The sequence below is a fragment of the Halichoeres trimaculatus genome, unplaced genomic scaffold (assembly GCF_033239565.1).
Source record: "Halichoeres trimaculatus isolate MK-OKI-2021-1 unplaced genomic scaffold, fHalTri1.1 fHalTri1_scaffold_21, whole genome shotgun sequence".
Classification (NCBI taxonomy): domain Eukaryota; kingdom Metazoa; phylum Chordata; class Actinopteri; order Labriformes; family Labridae; genus Halichoeres; species Halichoeres trimaculatus.
Genome location: NW_027437199.1, coordinates 20,078,953 through 20,097,715, shown reverse-complemented (window position 1 = coordinate 20,097,715; position 18,763 = coordinate 20,078,953). Strand labels below are relative to the sequence as shown.

The 18,763-nt window shown below is 40.2% G+C and overlaps 2 protein-coding genes across 4 annotated transcripts in view; one reads left to right on the top strand and one right to left on the bottom strand.

Moving 5' to 3' along the window:
* The window catches only part of ccdc146 (coiled-coil domain containing 146), a 92,679-nt gene that overhangs the window by 71,495 nt on the left and 2,421 nt on the right, over positions 1 to 18,763 (bottom strand). For all 3 annotated transcript variants that reach the window (XM_074698049.1, XM_074698051.1, XM_074698050.1), the window contains exon 2: positions 18,312 to 18,493. In XM_074698049.1, coding sequence (XP_074554150.1) covers positions 18,312 to 18,493 — 182 coding nt within the window. The remainder of the gene's footprint in view (positions 1 to 18,311; positions 18,494 to 18,763) is intronic.
* fgl2a (fibrinogen-like 2a) lies at positions 1,998 to 17,811 on the top strand. Its single transcript, XM_074698053.1, has 5 exons — positions 1,998 to 2,819; positions 3,524 to 3,728; positions 12,662 to 12,881; positions 15,358 to 15,528; positions 16,159 to 17,811. Exons 1-5 carry the CDS (start codon positions 2,247 to 2,249, stop codon positions 16,472 to 16,474), a joined length of 1,485 nt encoding a protein of 494 aa, XP_074554154.1. The 5' UTR covers positions 1,998 to 2,246; the 3' UTR covers positions 16,475 to 17,811.

Genomic DNA, 18,763 nt, shown 5'->3' with positions numbered 1-18,763 from the left:
ATGTATGATTTTTCTGCCCTGAGTATCGACTGCTGGTATCAGCAGGCTTCACCAGTACTGATTCCTTGAGATAAGAGTGGTATCGGCCTGATACCCTATACCGATGCTAGTACTCGCCCATCACTAACCTTTAAGTTACACTGAATTATGCTACATTACATCACATTATGTTAAGTTACATTACATCATGGCATGAGACATTATGCTACGTTACATTATGATACATTACATTTTTTTACGTAGTACTATGTTACATCATGTTACATTACATTGTGTTACATCACGTAACATTGTGTTATGTTTCTTTATGTTAAGTTACCCAATGCTACATTACTCTGTGCTGTGTTACATTAGGCTATGTTACATTGTGTTTAATTTTGTTATATTGTGCTACATTACACTTTGTTATATTGTGCTACATTACACTTTGTTATATTGTGTTGCACTTAATTGTTTGTGATTAAAAGCTCCTGACACCTGGAAAAAGAACATTTACCACAAACAAAAACTAAAATTGTTTTAAGCTGTGATCTATGAGTTAATTACTGCAGGCCTGAAATTAAACAGTTTTACTGTTTAAAATTCATATTTTGTTTGTCAGAAGTTGGCACCTTGGTTACTATAATGTAAGATTTATCTGACCCAAACAGTGTTCTTAAATGTGGCATCAATAGTTAAAGTGCAAGTGGTCTATATCCAACCCTTTTAAAAGCTGCTCTGTGTGTAAATCTCTGTGTAACAAAGCCCACTGTCATTGATTTTAATTATGAAGTACAAGAAATCTATTAAATATGCTCATTTATTAAGAGTCTGTGGCATTATGTTGAGTTTAATTCATTGTATCTGAAATAAATGTTTATTTAACCAGGTAATTAATGTCATTGGTGGGATTAATCAATGTTTTCTGATTTATGGACAAAAATCTGATCTTATTCTGTTAAGTTTAGTTTTTCTTGTTTGTTTCATCAGTAATGACTCAGTGAAGAACATGACAGCTTCGCACCAGAGTGGGAATCTTACATTTCAAACTTGAAGCCATTAGCTCGGACAATTTTGATCAATAGGTAAAACTGTCACTGATATCCGGTATCTGCAGGTGCACTTCACTCAGTGGATGTCTGATAGATGGTTTAAAACATGGACATGCTGTCAGCAGCGTCATCTGCTGCTTTTTGAGGAGGCGTTTCAAGCACCTTCAAGCAGATGGCCGTGGCTGATTGGAAACGCTGACTCCAACTAACATTAAGTGAAAACTAATCAGGAATCCAGCAAAGAGGTGGAGAGGATGCTGATGGCTTGTTGCCTTGCAGACAGTTGCTGCATCTGTCAGTCAAATCCTTCGTCCTGATCCAACAGGTGAGATAAGAAAAATGTAACAGCTGGATTTTTTTGTTTGAGCTGTAACAGGAGTTTCTTTGTTTTTTGTTTAAGAGTTGAATCTGAGTACTGCTTATGAATTCATAAAGAAGATGTTTTGAGTAAAATAAGTGGAATAAACAGTTTGTCGTTGCTGCTGGCTAACTGTGAATGTCACAGTAATTGTGTCTTCCTCAGCTTAATGAAGAACAGAAGAGTTACTGTTAGAGTTGAATCAGCTTTTTCACCTGAATCCGACTTAATCCGGATGATGAGATCTTCCACTTTTTGTTTCACATTCGTACTTTTATAAACAAAGCCTAACAAAGCATGAAAACATCTCCCTGAGGTCAGATGAGTGGATAGTTCCTGAGAACTGAGTCATGGTACTCTTCAGGGAAATGAGCCGGGACCGGAACATGCACCAACTGCAGGAAAAAAGACCCACCTTCTTCTTCTACCTCTTTTTTTTCTTCCTCCAACAATTTCTGCCTGCATCTCTGTGGTTTTCACAATGCTGCTGATATGGTGCTGTGCATTACGCAATACTGCTGCCCCTCCCATCATCCTCCGCTCTCTCGCGTCTCCCTCATTCGCCCTCCCTCCCTCAGTCGTACTGATATTAATGACACAGCTATCTGAGGCAGCGGCAGTCCCCCTGCGCGCTCTCCCTCCTGCAGGCTGTGCTCATTCACACACACACACACATACACACACGCTCCTGAACCAATAGGATACTGGACACACTCTCACACACTCCTATACTTACAATCTTCAGCTGCAGGCACAGACGCACTCTGTTTCTGCGTTCAGAGAGTTGTTGCGCTGATACCAGAGGAAGCTGCTCACTCTTTGAATTTTACAGTTTTTTTTTTACCTACTTTTGGAAAATGAGGACAATTGTGATTTGCGTTTTTGCCGGCCTCATGCTGACAGCCAGCCAGGCAGCGGACTTCCCCGTCAACTCGCACCAAAGGTGGGATGCTAGAGGACCTTTCTCTATGGGATCTGACTCCAGTGCGTCTGCCTCCTGCCCTGTGAAACTGAGACCCTCGGGCCAGTGTGCGAGCAGCGGCTCAGGGGCAGAGGACGGGGAGGACTGCCCTTACCAGCTCACCCTGCCTCCCCTCACCATCCAGCTGCCCAAGCAGTTCAGGCTGCTGGAGAAGACACTGAAGGAGCTGCAGAGCTTAAAGGAGGTGGTGAATAAACTGAAGAGTGGCTGCCAGGAGTGCCGTGGCACTGCCACACGGGGCAATGGGGCTTTTGGAAATCAGCAGGCAGACCAGGGACAGAGGGACGCTGGGGAAGACGTGAGGCTGGATGTGACGGGACAGGAGGTGCAAGGTGGGTCCAGTCCAGAGGAGAGAGGAGACGGGATGGTCCCTGGAGCTCCTGTGGATATTGGTGGCTCTAATTTTGGGAGGCTGACACCAAGCCCGAGCACCGTGCAGGAGATGCAGGTAAGAAGCAGAAAAAGAAAAGACAGTATCACACTTTAAAAAAATGCAGGTTAAGAATCTAGTTTTGCTTCACTGCAGATTCAAAAAATCTTTCAACTTGAAATTACAGATAGCTGATATCAATAAAAGTAAGCTATAAGTTTTTATAAATCAAGAATTTTATCCATAAATGTTAAAATTGCACCCTGGGAAGACTTCCAGTCAGGGACACTGCACCAGTCTTGTATTTCAAACAGAATCATGCAAACCCAGCAACCCAACATCACAACCATCCTCTCAAAACTGATCCAAACAAACCAAACTGCACCAGTTATGTCACCTAAGTCTGTTTGGCCAAATGTACCCAGCTGGAAAGTAAACAGGTCAGATGTTAAAAGGACCTGTAAAGTCCCACCGGGCACCCGTCCACCAGGGAAAATTCCTGGTATTGTAAACAGGGTGGGGAATCAGCGTCAGACAGCAGCCAAACGGAGCTAACATTTTGCCCTGTCTGCTAAGTTTGTTGACTCTCACAGTCAGTCTGGCGGACGGCCAACCGACGCGCAGCCTCGTTTTTGTATTCTTCAAATTCTAATTGGCTGCTAAAAAACAATGAAGGAGCCCGGTGACTTCAGTAATCCACCTGCTTTGTATTCTGTGCACACAAATCATCCCCTCCCCTCCACCCTCCTCCTCTCTGTCTCATCACTCCGGCTCTTTCCCAGGTGAAGCTGAATAGGATGTCAGCCAGCCTGCGCAACGCCAGGAGCCAGATCTCAGCCCTGCAGGGCCGCCTGGAGGGGCTCAACCTGCTCAACATGGACAACGTGCAGGCCATGGTGGACAGGAGGGTGGAGAACATCACCGGAGTGGTGAACAAGCTGAGCTCTACCTGCACCACCCAGTGTGCAGTGCAGAACACACCGCAATGTAAGGGCTGTCACCAACGTTCAATCTTCTTCTTGGTTTATTTTGCTCCCCTCTGCGCTCACACACTCCGTCTCCTCAGCTTTTCAATGTATTCTCTTTGACTCAGACACACATTTCTTTTTGTTTTCTGTTGTCTTATATTCTATTCTGTTCCAACTGGAAATGATGCTTAGCCTCTTCTTTCTTTCTCTGCACAATCTCTTTGTCTCCTTTTCCATTCCCTCAAACCCACACTGCAAAAAACAGAAATCTTATCAGGTGTTTTTGTCTTATTTCAGTGAAAAATGTCTGTTTCGACTGAACATGAGCCACATTTACTTGACCAGTCCAGAAAAATGTCTCATTTCAAGTTATTTAAAGATAAAATTAAGGTCTGAATTGCTTGTAACAAGAGAAAAGTTACTTGTATTAAGACATTATTCTAGTTTCAAGCAAATTTTTGATCAATTACTCTTGTTCCATTAGCATATTTATTTTTTATTTGTTACAAGTAATTTAGACCTCATTTTTGTCTTTCAATAACTTGAAACAAAACATTTTTCTGGTCTGATAAGCTGATTGTGGCTCAAATTGAGCGTAATTAGACAATTTTTACTTAAAATAAGACAAAAACACTTGATAAGAATCCAGTTTTTTGCAGTGTAGAAAGAATGTGGTGCACTGCAAAAAACAGAAATCTGACACTTTTATGGACTGATCAAGTTAATGTGACTTTTATTTGGTTTAAAAAGACATTTTTACTGAAAATAAGACAAAAACACTTGGTAAGATATCAGTTTTTTGCAGTGTAGAAAGAACGTGGTGCATACTTTCCACAGTGCAAAAAACTGAAATCTTATCAAGTGTTTTCGTCTTATTTTCAAGACTAAATAAGAGAAACATCCAGCTTTTCAGTTCAGAAAAAATGTTTTGTTTCAAGTTATTTAAAGAAAAAAAATGAGGTCTGAATTGCTTGTAAGAAGACAAAAATGCCAATGCAACAACAGGAATTGCTCAAAAATTTGCTTCAAACTAGAATAATGTCTTAATACAAGATTTTTTTCTTTTATTACAAACAATTCAGACCTCTTTTTTTTTTTTTAATGACTTGAATCAAGACATTTTTCTCGAATGATTACCTGAATTTGGCTCATAGTGAGTGTAAAAAGACAACTATTACTTAGAAAAAGAAAAAAACACTTGATAAGTTTTCCCTTTTTTTACAGTGTAGAAATAATGTGGTGCACTGCAAAAAACAGAAATCTTATCAAGTGTTTTGTCTTATTTCAGTGAAAATGTATTTTTAGACTAAATATGAGCCACATTCACTTTACCAGTTCAGAAAAGTGTCATATTTCAAGTTACATAAACACAAAAATGAGGTCTGGTTTGCTTAAAACAATTTTAAAAAATCTCCCAGTGGGGTAAGAGAAATGTGCTTGTCAAGGCTAGAATAATTTCTTAATACAAAATACATTTTTCTTACCCCACTGGCATTTCTTTTTACTCATTACAAGCCATTTAGACCTCATTTTTGTCTTTGAATAACTTGAAAAAAGACATCTTTCTGGACTGGCCAGGTGAATGTGGCTCATATTTAGTCTAAAAATACATTTGTACTGAAAATAAGACAAAAACACTTGATAAGATTCCAGTTTTTTGAAGTGCACCACTTTTTTTCTTCACTGCAAAAAGTGAACTCTTATCAGGTGTTTTTGTCTTACTTTCAGTAAAAATTGTCTCATAACACTCGATATGAGCCACATTCAGCTTATCAGTCTAGAAAAATGTCTTATTTCAAGTTATGTAAAGACAAAAATGAGGTCTGAATTGCTTGAAATGTGTAATAAAATCTGCCAAGGGGGTAAGAAAAAATGTTTGTTTTAAGGGTCTTTACAAGCACATTTCTCTTACCCCATGGGCATTTTTTCCTTTACTTGTTTTCAAGCAATTCAGACCTTATTTTTGTCTTGAAATAACTTGAAATAAGACATTTTTCTGGAAGAGTAAAGTGTATGTGACTCATATTTTGTCTAAAACGACATTTTAACTGAAAATACAAAAAACACTTTGTAAGATTTCAGTTTTTTGGTGCACCACAATATTTCTATACTGCAAAAAAATGAAATCTTATCAAGTGTTTTTGTCCTTTTTGAAGTATTTTGTCTTATTACACTCAATATGAGCCACATTCAGCTTCTCAGTCTAGAAAAATGTCCTGTTTGAAGTTATTTTAAGACAAAATGAGATCTAAATTGCTTGCAGCAAGAAAAAAATACCAATATAACAAGAGAAATTGTTATAAAGAAATACTTTAAAATAAACAATGTCTTAACACAAGTAATTGTTCTCTTGTTACAAGCAATCCAGACCTCATTTTTGTCTTTGAATAACTTAAAACATGGCATTTTTCTGGACTGGGCAGATGAATGAGGCTCAGATTAAGTCCAAAAAATGTTTACTGCTAAAAAAAAGGCCAAAAAAACACCAGGTACGGTTAAAGTTTTTTTTTTTTTTTTTTTTTTTTTTTGCATTGAATCACGTTTTTCCTTTACTGCAAAAAATGAAATCTAATTTAGTATTTTTGTCTTACTTTAAGCAAAAATTGTCTCATAACACTTAACATGAGACACATTTAGCTTATCAGCCCAGAAGAATGTTTTGTTTCAAGTTGTTCAAAGACAAAAATGAGGTCTGAGTTGTTTGTAACAAGGAGAAAAAACAGCCAATGGAACAAGAGAAATTGCTTGAAATTACTTGAAACTAGAATAATGTCTTACTACAAGTAACTTTTTTCTTGTTATGACCTCATTTTTGTCTTTGAATAACTCAAAACAAGACATTTTTCCAGACTAGTCAGGTGAATGTGGCTCAGATTAAGTCTAAAAAGACATTTTTTGCTGAAATTGAGACAAAAACACTTGTTAAGATTTCTGTTTTTTGCAGTGTAACCCCAAAAACTCAATCCCAAGGTAAGTCCGTCATTTTAAGTTGATGTGAGGTGAAATTTCTGGCATCGCTCTTTTCAATCATGCCTAAGTGGACAACAAACCTCACCTTCACCCAGCACAGCCTACTCTCGCTTTCTGGGAAAAGGGAAATGAAATCTTTGAGGCCGACAGCATTGTTGACTCGTTGTTTGTCGGAACATGCCTTCTCCATCAAGAATATGGGAAAAATTACATCTTTCAAGGTCAAAAATCTTCATCACTTTAACCGCTCGAGAGGCTCCAGTACCACTCCAGCTCTAGCTTTAACTACGACAGCGAAATCACTTCAGGGTTGAGGTCATGCTGCACACAAGTGATGCAATATGACAACCAGGGTCAAAGTGAGAATTCAAATTACCTCTTATATAACTCATTCAAGTGCTCTGGCATTCCTCTGCTCCATATGGACAAACTCTAAAAGAGGGAGGCTTGACCCCTTTGACTACATGGTGAAAACATTAACGAGATAAAAGTTTCAACAGAAACTCAGAAAAGAGGAAGGGGAGAGATCGCTGAGAGTAGAAACTGGTGACGGGAAATGTTTTAAAAAGGGTTCGCACCAGCCAAGCAGAACACACAATCCACTTTGTGTTAATGTGAAAGCTCACTGGGATGATGAAGGCAGTCTGAATCCTACTGAATGTGGATGTGATGCTATATTTGGGGCTTTTATGTTGAAAACATGTGAGCTTCTTTCTAAGTCGATTAGCCGGGACAGTGGTGTGAAGGGAATCCCCGCTTTCTCCTTCGCGTCTCGTCCTCTTTTACACGCATCCTCTGTTCTTCATCATTCAGTTTCCCTTCAACACTTCCACTTTTTGCTTGTTACTTTCCACATCTCCTTTAAATCCGCCTTACTTCACCCTCTCTCTGCCCCCCTCTGTCTCTGCCTCCCTCTTCTTCTTGGAGGTCGTGCTCTTGAGTGTTCATCCCTGCATAAAACAACCGGCTCTCATTATCTCTCGACGGTGACACGAGGAGTGATGTGGGCCGATTTCCCGACATTAGTCACGGGTGGCACACAGGGTCAGCAGCGTTTGTGTTTAGACATCAATCTTTCATGTTGAACTCAAGAACAGGCAAATAAGTCTGTCACAAGTCGGGAAATGGAGCCTGTGGGTTCTGATCCAAAAGAGTAGACATGAGGCAGCTGTTGTTTTCATGGAGGCACCAAAATAATGATCGGAGCTCTGCAGATCTGCAACATTAATCCCATGTTTGAGCTGTTTTATTTATTATACCCTCTCCAACAAGAACATATAATCTGGAAATTATTATAAATAAAGAGTCTTACCCAAAAGTATACCAAATGTACATCTCTACATGTTCTGCCAAATGCATTGGGAACTGACTCACAGAGAAAAAATTATTCTCCAGTTATTTATCACGGAGTAAAAAGTGCTTATTGGAGCAAGTCAAGGCGTAATGGCTCCCCTGACTCCTGAAAACTGGAACCATCCAGCTGCCAACGCGTAGCTGAATCATTAATCTAAATACTTGTTAAATAGAGATTTGCACAAACCAAATTAAAATGCAGTTTCCATGCGAAGCAAACGAAGCAAGCATGACTAAAGGTGAGCAAATCTTATCAGGATTAGTACATTTTTAGAAAAGGCCCCCAGAGCTGAAAAATGAGGCCAGTGTGGAGGTGCACAAACTGCAGTTCCTGGTGCGTCCACATGAAGATGGCACCAAGGAAACTTCTAGGTAATATAGACATTTTTTGAAAAACATGGTGAAAAACGAGTCCAAACCCTCCAAACTGAAAGCAATCGAACAGATGACAGGAGTTTGTACCTGGTACATCCAATATGGTAGCATTCTCTGTTGCTGGTTTTTCAAATAACTTTGTGCTTTGTGGTCATAGTTTCATTTGCTGTGCTTCCCTTTATAGTCCTGAAAAGCTTAAAGCTTGTCCCACATGGCAGAAGAATAAAAGTACTTAAAAGTCTGGAAGATTATTAGACGGACCAAAACTGCTGCTTGTGAAAGAGACTTAAACTGAGACAAAGTGAAGAGAGCAAGCACTGCTAATGTAAATAGTGATGCAATGTATCAGAGCAAAAGTGTCCAAACTTTCTTCAAAACATCCAAGTAACTCAGTGTAACATCCTTGCACCATGTACAGACTGATGAAATCCCCTGTTCCTCAGGTGTCTCTTAATACTAGATGATCAGTGGTCAGTTTTCTGCAGTGTTACATTCTGCGTGAACATCAGAAACTCTGCTTCTGACCAAGGAACATGTTCTCCATTAGGGGGCGATATAGGGAAAACATGTCAGGATGTTTTGTGGTTGGATCAGGATCTGGATTTCATCACAATTGTTTTTTTCATATTCAGTCAAATTTGAGCTTAACAACATTTTTAACCCTAAATATGCCTCATCTGACTGTGGACATGCTGATTCCCGAAAGATCAATGCATGCATCAATGCATCCAAGTGATGGACATTGGGGGTTTGAAGGTTTTCGAACTGTCAGAGAGTCCTGACTTTCCTGAATTTTGTTGCAGTCATGTTCAGCATCAGTTTGATTCTCTGATTGGGTGCACCCTGTATGAATTAGAGTTAGCATTTGTAACGTCTTTTCACAAACCAATGGGTGACATCACTCAGTACGATGACATGCAGTTTAAGAAATTGGACTATGAGCTTAGTCAGCACAAGATTGAACTATTAAGATGCATGTAAACAGCATAGTTGGACCTAGGCCTCTGAGCATGGTTTGATTGACACATCTAGATATTGCCATTGCAACCGGACTATGGTTGGCTTTGACAAGACTTAGTAGGTCTCAGTGTTCAGCTTAAACCCTTATTGTCTGAATTGATTAACAATTATAAAAATAAATTGTTTCATGTGTTTTTGCATTCTTACAGATGTTAAATTAAGAGGAGATTGTAAATTAGTTACAATTAAGTTATAAATATAAAAATGAGAAGTTCATCCCCTGAAAATAAATCTGAAAGGGATTTTTATTTTTTACAGCTGATGTGAAAAAAAAAAAAATTCTATATAATCCATGTATATTTTAAAAAGTGAATAAGTGATTCATATGAGCTGATGAATTTGTAGAAGTAAACACCTCTTTTACAGCTGGTAGTGGCAAGATTTACGGGTGTTGTTCTTCAACTCTATCTCATAGGGGGTCTAACGTTACTGTTGTTGTATTGTAGTTGTAATGCTGACTCATTCCAGTAGATGGCAGTAATTCACCAAAACCTGCCACCTGCATAGACAAACAGCGTTGGCAGCGTGCATTGTGGGAAACAGTATGTCAAGTAGACCGATCAGTTGCATACCGAGAAATTTTCCTGGATCAGTAGGATATCTACGAATTTTTAGTAGACAGCAGTTTTTGCAAGTTTTTGCATACTACCTACTACAGACTGAATTTCAGCCAAAATTGTAGGCACTGCTGGTGTAGTAGGTGGTTTGGAAAACAGCCTGTGTAATGTAATGAACATGCATAGTTACAGCTGCATCCATCTTGGTCATCATTGTTACTATGCTGCTTCCTCTTTGGATGAACCGAAACTAGTTTGATACACACCCCCTTTGCTTATCACAAAAGGACACAGCGCCACCTACTGTAGCGGAGTGAGATGTTCTCGGGCCAAAAGTTTGTTTCTTTTTCTTGCATGTATTCGCAGACAAGACTGAGGCCCTCGCTGTGACTTTATGATTGAGCTATGACCTTAGTCGAACAGCTGTGTGCATGTAAATCTACTGACTGAGACGTGGATGTTTTTCCATCCTATGGTCTTGGGCTGCTTATCTTTACGTATATAAAATTTGTGTTTAGGGTTATCCACTTTCAAAATTTCACAGGGATTTAAAAAGCAGCCACTTTTGCACAGCTACACAAAAAGTTCAAACACATTCACACTGAGCAGGGTTTGTAAAAGGCATCTAAGGACAGGCTTTGTTAAACTTCTCTGCACCAAATTCAAAAACACAACACAGCACAAGTTGGTTAAACAGCCGGATACATAACCCTGACATTTCAGTTATGTAGAAACGCAATTTACCTGTCAAGTACGTCTGTCAGGATGCTTTTATCACTCACAGCTTTGTAAGCATTATTCTTAACCTCTTTTATTTTTTCTCCCCGACCCTGCTGCAAGCGCTATTCTTCACTTTCACTCCCACAAGACACACCAGAGCCTTGAGGTGAATGGATGGCAATTCTTGTTGCTGTTCAGCTACATTAACTCAATTACAAAGAGAATGGATGCTCCATCTGACATATTGTGAGGAACTGCTCGTCTGAAAACGGCTTCCTGTGAAGGAAGGCTGTTGCTTTGTCATGACTCAAACCAGACAGTGTTCAAAGATTACACTATCACTGCAGATATGTGTTCCCCTCCCCTCCTATACGGGAAGCTGCTAATCCAAGTTAACAACAGGGAATGTTCCCTTGATAAGACTCCTCTTCCTTTAATGCCAATCATGTATCTGTGTGCAGTCACTCAAGCAAGCAATGTGGTTTAAAAGGAGTAGGTTGTCTATTTAAACATGTCAGTTATCAGTCTTTAGCCTCTTATTGAAGTTAGTTAGCAAGCAAGAAAGCAAGCAGAGCAATCAGCCACATAATTAACTATCAATCTGTCTCAGCGGTCGCCTCGACGGTCTGACAGTCAATCAGGCAGCAAGTCATCAGTACGCGGCCGATATCAGAGTTATTTAGGTCAGCCAAAGTGCCAGATGTAGTTAGGAGAGATGGCTCGGTCTGTCCTGGGACACGAGCAGCTCAGACAGACAGATGGGGACAATATAAGGAGAAGACGATGCACATTGATGAAAGAGGCCTTAAAAGAATTTACACTCTGGATGCAAGGCAGACGGAGCTGGTAACGTGACAGAGTTTAATCTTTCGCCCCAGCTTCAAGGCTGTATCAAGTATTCTGCGGATTCGACCAGGAAAACACAGGACGGCTGCACAGATGGGTCACGTTCTAGCTACAAATGCCCTGTAATTCAATACAGCAAAGGGAAACAAAAGCCCTCATTTTGCACTAATGGCACTTAAGGAAACGTTCGGTCTAGACTTCAACTCCCTGTTCTCAAAGAAACCTGACGGCTGGCTCCGCAATCAGTATTCTCGCTCTTTTTTATAATCCTCCAAACGCCGAAACAGATTTAACAGTGTGACAAAACTGTATCAGCAGCAAACAAACTCTGCATGCAGCCTGCCCAATGTCAGGATGATTTTAGCCCCAGGTGCCCAATGTGCGGGGAGGGGGTACGCCTCTCTAATCCACTGTTACACTTTCCCACGTTTTGACAAGTCTGTTCCTTTCAATCCCCAAATGCTAACTGACAGAGGCCTTTGGACCTGGGTTTGGGGTTAGGGTCAGCGGCCTGCAGCGCGACACAGGGGGACAGGAGCAGGAGTCTGCAGAGTTAGAGAGCAGGTATAAAGAGAATTCTTCAAGGAGGAGTGGAGCTGGGTGAATTGGGCCTGTGGTGCAGCACAGGGGAAGGTCACTGACTTTTATCCTACAACAGCAGCTTTTGTCCTTTCACTTTCTTTCATGTCAGTTACAAACTGTGAATTTTAAATTATGTTGAGAAGCAGGAGACGGGGCTGAAGTTTTTCTGAAACTGCAAAATAAGATTCTGTTTTATGCTGGATGCCTTCTGAACTCCAGCTTGATCCCTCGAGGAACTGGGGAATATTCTGGTAACAGATTAGCTTCAGAACACGCTGAACTACTTTGTGATGGAATAAACTGCCCCGGAAATTAATGCGGGAATGAGAGCATCTAGAATGGTTAAAGCTGGATTTACCGCTAACTTATCACTCTTGCCGTTCCCATCCTCAGCCTCGGGGAGTTCTTCTATTAATGCCTCATGGTTGGGCAGAGAGAAATGCCAAACAAAAGATTAAAAATCATCCAGCAGAAGTCTCTTTAGAGCTGACCTCTCTTCTTTTTCTACACCTTTCTCTCTGCCCTGCAGTCATCTTGGCACCTCGGGACTGTTCCGACTACAACGTGATGGAGGCGAGGAAGAACGGAGTGTACCGGGTGACCCCTGATCCCCGCAATGGGACGTTTGAGGTCTTCTGCGACATGGAGACTTATGGAGGTGGATGGACGGTGATACAGCAAAGGCTTGATGGGTCTGTGAGCTTCAACCGCACCTGGACAGAGTACAAGAAGGGCTTCGGGAACCTCAGGTGAGAAACTTTGGGTTTATATAGACTCCTTTCCAAATGAAGGTACTGTCTGTTTACAATGTGCAATTTCACACTATCTGTTGAGTCAGGACAAAGGTAGAAGAGGGTTGGGTATAAATACATAGAGTGATTTCACGTGATGTCATTAAACTGAGATCGGCCATGTTGGAGGCACTCTCACAACAGAGTATTAAGGATCATTGTTACACAAAATTGGAAATCATTGCTAAGTTTTAGCTGCTTTAATTGGTCAGACCAAGAAAAACATGTCAGATACTTTTGACTACAAAAAATGATCTCAAATTGGGGTGGGGAAGAGTGCAAACAATCGTTCGAAGAAGGGAGAAGACTGTGGCTAGCTAAACTCCACCTGGATTTCCAAGGCAATAATCTGTACAACATTCAAGTCTGTTCACAGCATTTTGTTTCAGGTAGTTCATAATCTCTGTCCATAGCATCTTAAAATCACACTTTAGTTAAAGTAAATATTGATAGAGTGGGTAATTTTTCACGTCAATAAATTGTACTTAAGCAAAGAACATCATCATTCCATGGACCCTCTCCAATGAAACATTTAGAAATAACATCTATGTTTTCAAACCTTTAGGTAGATGTTGATAAAGATGCTAATTCCTAAAATGGGTCTCTCCAGCTAATTATGTATAATTTTTCAAAATATCTCTTTTTCTTGCTGGTCAAGACCTTCACAATAAGTGTTAGTTTGCTCTACGCACTTTTGGGAAGATAAGACATCTTAAAATCAAATTCAATGTTTACATTCATGTACCTCAAATATGGCCGCACATCCTGGTAACTAGGGATAGGTACCTTACACATTTAAAACGATACGCTACCAATACTCAACGGTACCAATTGTCGGTACTTTTTTGTGTTTCTGTGGTATAAAATATCAATTTTTTCAAATAATAAAATATATATATTTTAGTTTAACATATTCATTCTTTAATATACAACCTTACAATGCTGTGTTTATGTCCAGCATGGAAAATTGCCTACTCTTCCACTCTCTCACAGGCACAAGGATACATTTAGGCACCTAAACATGGTACCTTTTGATTTTACATGAATTGGTACCCGGTACTTTTGACAGAATTCGGTTGGTACCTATAAAAGTACCTGATTCGGTACCCATCCCTACTGGTAACTGTCCAAATTGTGATGTCACTGCAAACACTATAGACTCAAAGATGATGTGATAGACTTTTCAGCTGCTTCTGGTATTGACAAGGAAGATGAAGTTTGGAACAGTCTTATGACTTTGATGTTGTTCGGTTTCCCTGATTTCGGTGGTGTTGGCTCTAAAATATTGAAGCACTACTTTGGCAAAATTAAAAAGAAGTTCGAAGAGGTGGAAAACCATGTAGCATCCACACCTTCAAGGCACAATTTAGCCTTATTTAATCCTCTAAAACCCGGTTTTGACTCCTGCATTGACCCCAGGGCTTAGAGACAAACGCAATCATAAGTGGTATATACTTTTGCAGCGATCCATGTTGCTCTGCAGTTCTTCTCTGAAACACATGAGGGCAGCAATGTTGTAAGATGATCACCCTGTTTCCCCTTCCGCTAAAGTTTTCTGCTTTTTTACGACAATTTTGAGTGTATTTTATTAAAACGAAGCTGATACATAATGCTGTTCATCATACAGCAACTATAACAAGGAAATAATACAGGAAACACAATCCAGCTCAGCCCAGCCAATCACAGGACTCGTTACATTTTGGAGCATGTACACATTGGTTACACGAGTAGGACTCTGCTTTGATTGGTATAAACCAGCTTCAACCATGACTAACTGGAAGCTATCAGTCATTTGCGAATAACTCATTTCTTCAAGGGTTACCAGAATTAAAAACTGTTAAAAGAACGGCACAAAGACACCCAGAAGTGCTGAAACTTCACTAGAAATAGAGAAAATCAGATGGATCCTTCCTTCATCAGTGCCCTGTCACTCAGTGCTGAGAGGACTTGGTTGCTCACATCCCGTCCAATATGAATTTCAGAGTTTTTGTTTTGTTTTCATTTAATGTCAAAGACTTTACTCCCAGGTAAGAACCAGAAAAGAAAAAGAAGTTCAATTTTGTAAGCCGGCTCAGCAGCTTTTCAGTTCAGACTATTTTCCTTATAGTGCAGAGCCTCTTCTATCATGATTCAGATTTTTATCTCGTTGTCTTTATCTTCCTCTCTCTGCTCCTGGCTGAATTTTACGAGGGAAATAACTTGCTGTATCTCCTGATAACCATGCCTACAGATCGAGTATAACCTCCCACTGAAAGAAAAGTATCTCCTCTTATAATTCTTTTACTGGCACATCTCCTCCTCCCTCCTGCACATTTGCAAGGATGAATAAATTCAGTATGAGTTACTGTTGTACATTTTCCAATCAGGGGTTTGGACGCAGAAGCTTATTTTTCCTCTGTTTTATTTTGTTTTGTTGCTTTTTCCTCTGCTGTAGAGGCGAGTTCTGGTTGGGGAATGACCACATCCACCTGATGACCAAAGCTAAAGACATGATCCTGCGGATCGAGCTGGAGGACTTTGAGGGTGTTCGGGAGTATGCAAAGTACGACCAGTTCTACGTCGCTAATGAGTTCCTGCGCTATCGGCTGTCTGTCAGCGGATACAGGTATGAAAACAGATTTTTTATCATCAAGATTTTATCATTAAGAGAGGATTAATTATGAGAGATAGACTGATATGGATATGGGCTGATACTTATACCGATTATTTGTAGTCAAGGAGGCCGATAACTGATATTTGAAGCCAATATTAATTTGCAGTCAAAGTGCAAATATTGGTGTCAAAATATTAAACAATACAAACTCAAAAACTTAACTTCATTCAAATACCTTTAAGCATGAGTTTATTGAACAGCTCCCAGGCTTAGCAGCATGTTTTATAAAATTAAACAAAACTGAAAAAAATAAATAGCTAAACTTTTCTACAGTAAGTAAAGTTTTCCAAAATTTTAATGTAACTGCATTGCTGATTGGCTGTTTCCCAAGCCATGGCTCTGCTTGTAACCAATCAGATAGTACTGTGGGTGGGACAGTGCTGGGGACTGAGTAGTGACTGCAGACAGTGAAGTGGCTGCATCAGAGCCGCAACAACAGAGATTTAAATTTGTTTCTTATCGGCCATCGGATTAAAAAAAGGCAGATGCCAATATGCTTCAAAATGCCAAAACGGCCCCAATAATCGGCCTGGCTGATAATCATTCTATCCTTATTGAATATGAATTTATGCTTCGTTGTAGTGGAACGGCCGGGAACGCCATCAGCTTCAACAAGCACTTCAACCACGACCAAAAGTTCTTCTCCACACCTGATCGAGACAACGACATGTACCCCTCTGGAAACTGCGGCGCCTACTACAGCTCTGGGTGGTGGTTCGACGCCTGCATGTCCGCCAACCTCAACGGGAAGTACTACCACAAGAGGTACAAGGGAGTGAGGAACGGGATCTTCTGGGGGACATGGCACAACATGACGACGGAGTACTACCCCACTAACTACAGGCAGGCTTTCAAGACGGTCAAGATGATGATACGGCCCAAGAACTATGCTCCTTAGGGGGTCAGGTACATGCTCATGAGTCCAGTCAGGTGGACAAACTTAAGAAAGACAGTCAGAAACGGAAGTACACTCAGACACTCATACACATAGTCAGTCATTTGCACATTTCCACATGCATACGTGTACACCAAAAAAAAAGGCTATGAGCTCTGTAGACGGTTTGAATGCAGTAAAAACAAAAGTAATTGTTCAACTGAGCTATACTTCTTCCCTTTTTAGAGGGTGTGGCCTTCAAAATGCAGAAGTAAAATGACGCCAATAAAGGACAGCGGACTATAAACTATGATGGAGGGATAAAAAAATCAGCACACATGCTGTGTAAAGGCCAGCCCCCTATAGAGGCTATAATATTATACGGAGGGTTACCATGAGAGATCTTTCACTCTTTCTCTGACATTTCTTCACTTTCTGTTCTGCTGCCTCCTGATATAAAACCCGGCGGAGATGCTGCACAGCACACAGTAGTAGTAAAAAGTAATGAGCTATCATTTCCCCCGCTCTGAATGGTTTAATAATTAAAAGCAGCCACTCAAGTGAGGTATATAGAAGGTAATGATACAGCTTTGAGTGGGACTGAAATTCATCGCGAAAGACGTCACGCTGGGGTCGGAGTCAAGCTGTTTAAAAAACTACAGGAAGTGCTTTGCGCAGCAGTGCAAAAGTAATAGTTTCTGTGTCGTTTATTTAATAACACTGCGATACTTCCCATAATGCATCATCATCCTATACAATATTAAACACCTCCAGTATAACAACATGCAGCCTGAGATAGATTTCCATTGGATCACTCCCGAGTGCATTCTGGATTATTGATGCTTTGGTAAATTGTTCTCGACAGCAGCCGAAGAGAAGAACGCTGCTGCAAGAGAATAAAACTCTTCCAATTGTTTTTCCAATCTCTGTCTCTGACTGCACTGAAGTACAGCACATTCTCCTCCTGACATGTTTCCACATCCAAAAAAAGAACATCCAGACTCATCACTTGTACAATACTGCTGCCTAATGTTAGAATACTGTATTGCATCTTTTAGTCCATTCTATACACACTGTGAATGGGAAGGTTTGGGAACGTTTGTGCTTTAAGGACGTGTACAGTATTTATTTTATTTTGTGAGATATGATAGCTTTTATAAAAAAAAAACAAACACAGGGCAGACTGAACAAGGTTTACTGATTGTTGATATTTGAGCAACGATAAAGACTGTGCATTATTGTGACCATTCATAGTACTTATGTGTGTGTATTTGGAGCTTTGTGTGTACAATATTGATCTTTTCTATCATTCATATTCAGCTGTCATGCCAAAAGATATGCACTTTTTGTATCAAAAAATGAATAAAGTTCGAACTACATGACCTGTGTTGTCTCATCTTTAAAATCTGCATCCATTGATTAAAAGTAAGCATTAGCATCCAGTAAAGAATCAAAGCTATTTGACACCTCTAAAAGGAAGGATACGGCGCCGCAGACCCATAAAAAATGAGTTAATGAGGTGCCAACTCAATAAAGCCTTTCAATAAAAGAATGACTTCAAATTAACTCCACAAAGGATGAATGATCAAACTCTGGGCCTGTGACTTTAATGTGATTACACTTTGTCATGATCCAGTTCATAAAAAAGTATTGTGTTCAGATGATGATTAGAAATTAAAGTGTTTACTTTCATAACTCTTCAGTAATCTAAAATCGGTTTTAAGAAAAGAGAAACTGATCCAGCTCCAAAACCATGGTATATTCCTTAATGCACACCTTAAAATGTAAACAAACACAATAGATCCTCAAAGATGACACTCAGTTGGAAATATAATCCTCTAACTACATTTAACAGTCTTACCTCATCGAAACACTGGAAAGCAGAACATGCAGAGACATCAGCAGCTGCAGCGGGCTGCTCCTCTGGGAGTGAAGCATCAGGCGCAAGAGCCACCAGGGGGATGACGTCCTCCTCTTCTTCATCCACCTCCCATTCTCCCACACTAGGAGAGCTGCTGTCCTGCTGCTCCTCAGATACACTCACTAATGTTGGGGACACACAGAGATAGAGTAGATCAACCAGTCTGAGTGACCAATTGACCTGATGAGCATGTTTTCGAACCATGGGAAGAAGCTGGAGTAGGGGAAACCGGGGAAAGTTGTAACATTTTGAGCTCCTTTAACCCAGTGTTTTCAAACTGCCATACAAGCTAACTTCAAGTGTCTGCTAATAAACTACCTAGAACATACCTGTGCAACACAGGTGAAATGCACAGCTTAATCTCAAAAACAGGAAGTGAAATGTTACAACTG